The following is a 1,583-nucleotide window of genomic DNA, read 5'->3' on the forward strand; positions in this document are numbered from 1 at the left end:
TGTCTTTTGATCTCGTCTATCTCCATCTTCGTTTTCGTCAAATCTGATCTCAATTCGTCCGCTTCTTTGTTCTTCGAAAACACCGATTCTTCGAGGTGAACAACCTTTTTCATCGATTCGTCGTACAAATTCGACAGACTTTTTTCCGATTCCGATAGCCTCTTTTCCATTTCGGTGTTCTCTTTCACCAGTCTATCGCGCGCGTCGATGACCGTTTTGAGTTCTTTACTTAGTTCCGAAATCATTCTATCGTTGGATTCACCCGACTTCTCCCTCTTTTCGTCGTTCAGAAGTCGTTCGAGTTGTCGGATCTCCTGTCGATGTCTTTCCAGCTCCCGCTTCAACGAATCCGTTTCTTTCGAATCCGTTACATTCTTGTCAACGTTCGAAAGTTGGGACTCAAGATTTACGCGTTCTCTCTCGATCGTCTTCAGCAGGTCGCGAAGCTTGTCGAGATCTGCCGAACGTCGTTGGCCGTCGCTTGCCACGACCTCTTCTCGGCTTGCCACCTTTCAAGGTCATCCTTTGACCGACGTTCGGAATCGGTCGCGAGCTTCAGTTTCTCCGAGAGGGACGCGCACTCGTCAATAGCCTCTTCCGCTTCGGCCGATCGCGAAATCTTATCGGATTCCAGTTTAGCTATCCGATCGAGATGCTTCTCTTCCCGTTCCTTTAGGGCCGCATGCAACTTACCTGTGTCTCTTCTCAGTTTCGATTCCTTTTCTTTAAGGAAAGATATCTGCATTCGAAGATTTTCAATCTCGTCCGAGTGGCTCGCCTTCGCCGTTGCAAGTTTCGTTTCAGCGTCCGATTTCTCCCTATCGTCTCGAAGCGATCCGAGTTCCTTGGCGTGGGATTCGTGAGATTCGTCGCGTGCCTTCTTCAATTCTTCGACCCATTGCTTCCACTGCGGGATCTCTTTCTCGTTATTTTCGTGGTTCGCCTTCAGCCTGATCTCGGCTTCCTTGGCGGCCGCCAGATCGCGGGAAGTCCGTCACCAGTTCGTCTTTCGTCTTTTCTAGAAGGATGGAAAGTTCGGCACTCCGGTCGTCCGCGCATTCTTCGTGCGCTCTCGAGAGGTCCGTTTGCAATGCGGCTATCTCGTCTTTGAGAGCGGTCGCCTCGCGTCCTTTGTTAGCGAGCTGCACCCCCAATCCTTTTATTTTCCGTCCGTCACATTCCTTCCCTTCTTTGAGGACGGCGATCTCGTCTTCGAGACCGGCCGCCTCTTGAATCTTCTTCGCGATCGTAGCGTCCAACTCTTTCATCCTCTTCACGTTTCTTTCAATCTCTTCTTTGTAGGCCGTCATTTGATCGTCAATATCACTTCCGTTCTGTTTCATTTTCTCTTCCAAAGTGTCGATTTCGTTCCGCAAGTCGATAGCCGTGCGATCTTTATCGGAAAGCTGCTTTTCCATCCTCCTACTCTCCTTCTCGTTCTCATCCTTCAGGGCGGTTAATTTTTCGACATCCTTGATCAGCGAAGACTCCTTTCGGGTGGCCTCGGCCAGCTTTTCCTTAAGATCGGCAATCTCCGTCCGGAGAATATTGGTCCTGTCGGAGTGATCGGCCTTGGCCGTTTC

General features: G+C 50.2%; 1 protein-coding gene across 1 annotated transcript in view; it reads right to left on the reverse strand.

Moving 5' to 3' along the window:
* Window positions 1–83: 83 nt before the first annotated feature.
* The window catches only part of LOC117113783 (myosin-10-like), a gene marked incomplete at its 3' end in the record, with an annotated part of 6,499 nt that continues 4,999 nt past the window's right edge, over window positions 84–1,583 (reverse strand). The window contains exons 6-7 of the mRNA XM_033257248.1: window positions 951–1,571; window positions 84–509 (exon numbers count right to left, since the gene is read on the reverse strand). Of these exons, the coding sequence (XP_033113139.1) occupies window positions 84–509; window positions 951–1,571 (1,047 nt within the window). The remainder of the gene's footprint in view (window positions 510–950; window positions 1,572–1,583) is intronic.

This window comes from Anneissia japonica, unplaced genomic scaffold (genome assembly GCF_011630105.1).
Source record: "Anneissia japonica isolate Jap-2015-1 unplaced genomic scaffold, ASM1163010v1 scaffold287988_len51615_cov106, whole genome shotgun sequence".
NCBI lineage: Eukaryota > Metazoa > Echinodermata > Crinoidea > Comatulida > Comatulidae > Anneissia > Anneissia japonica.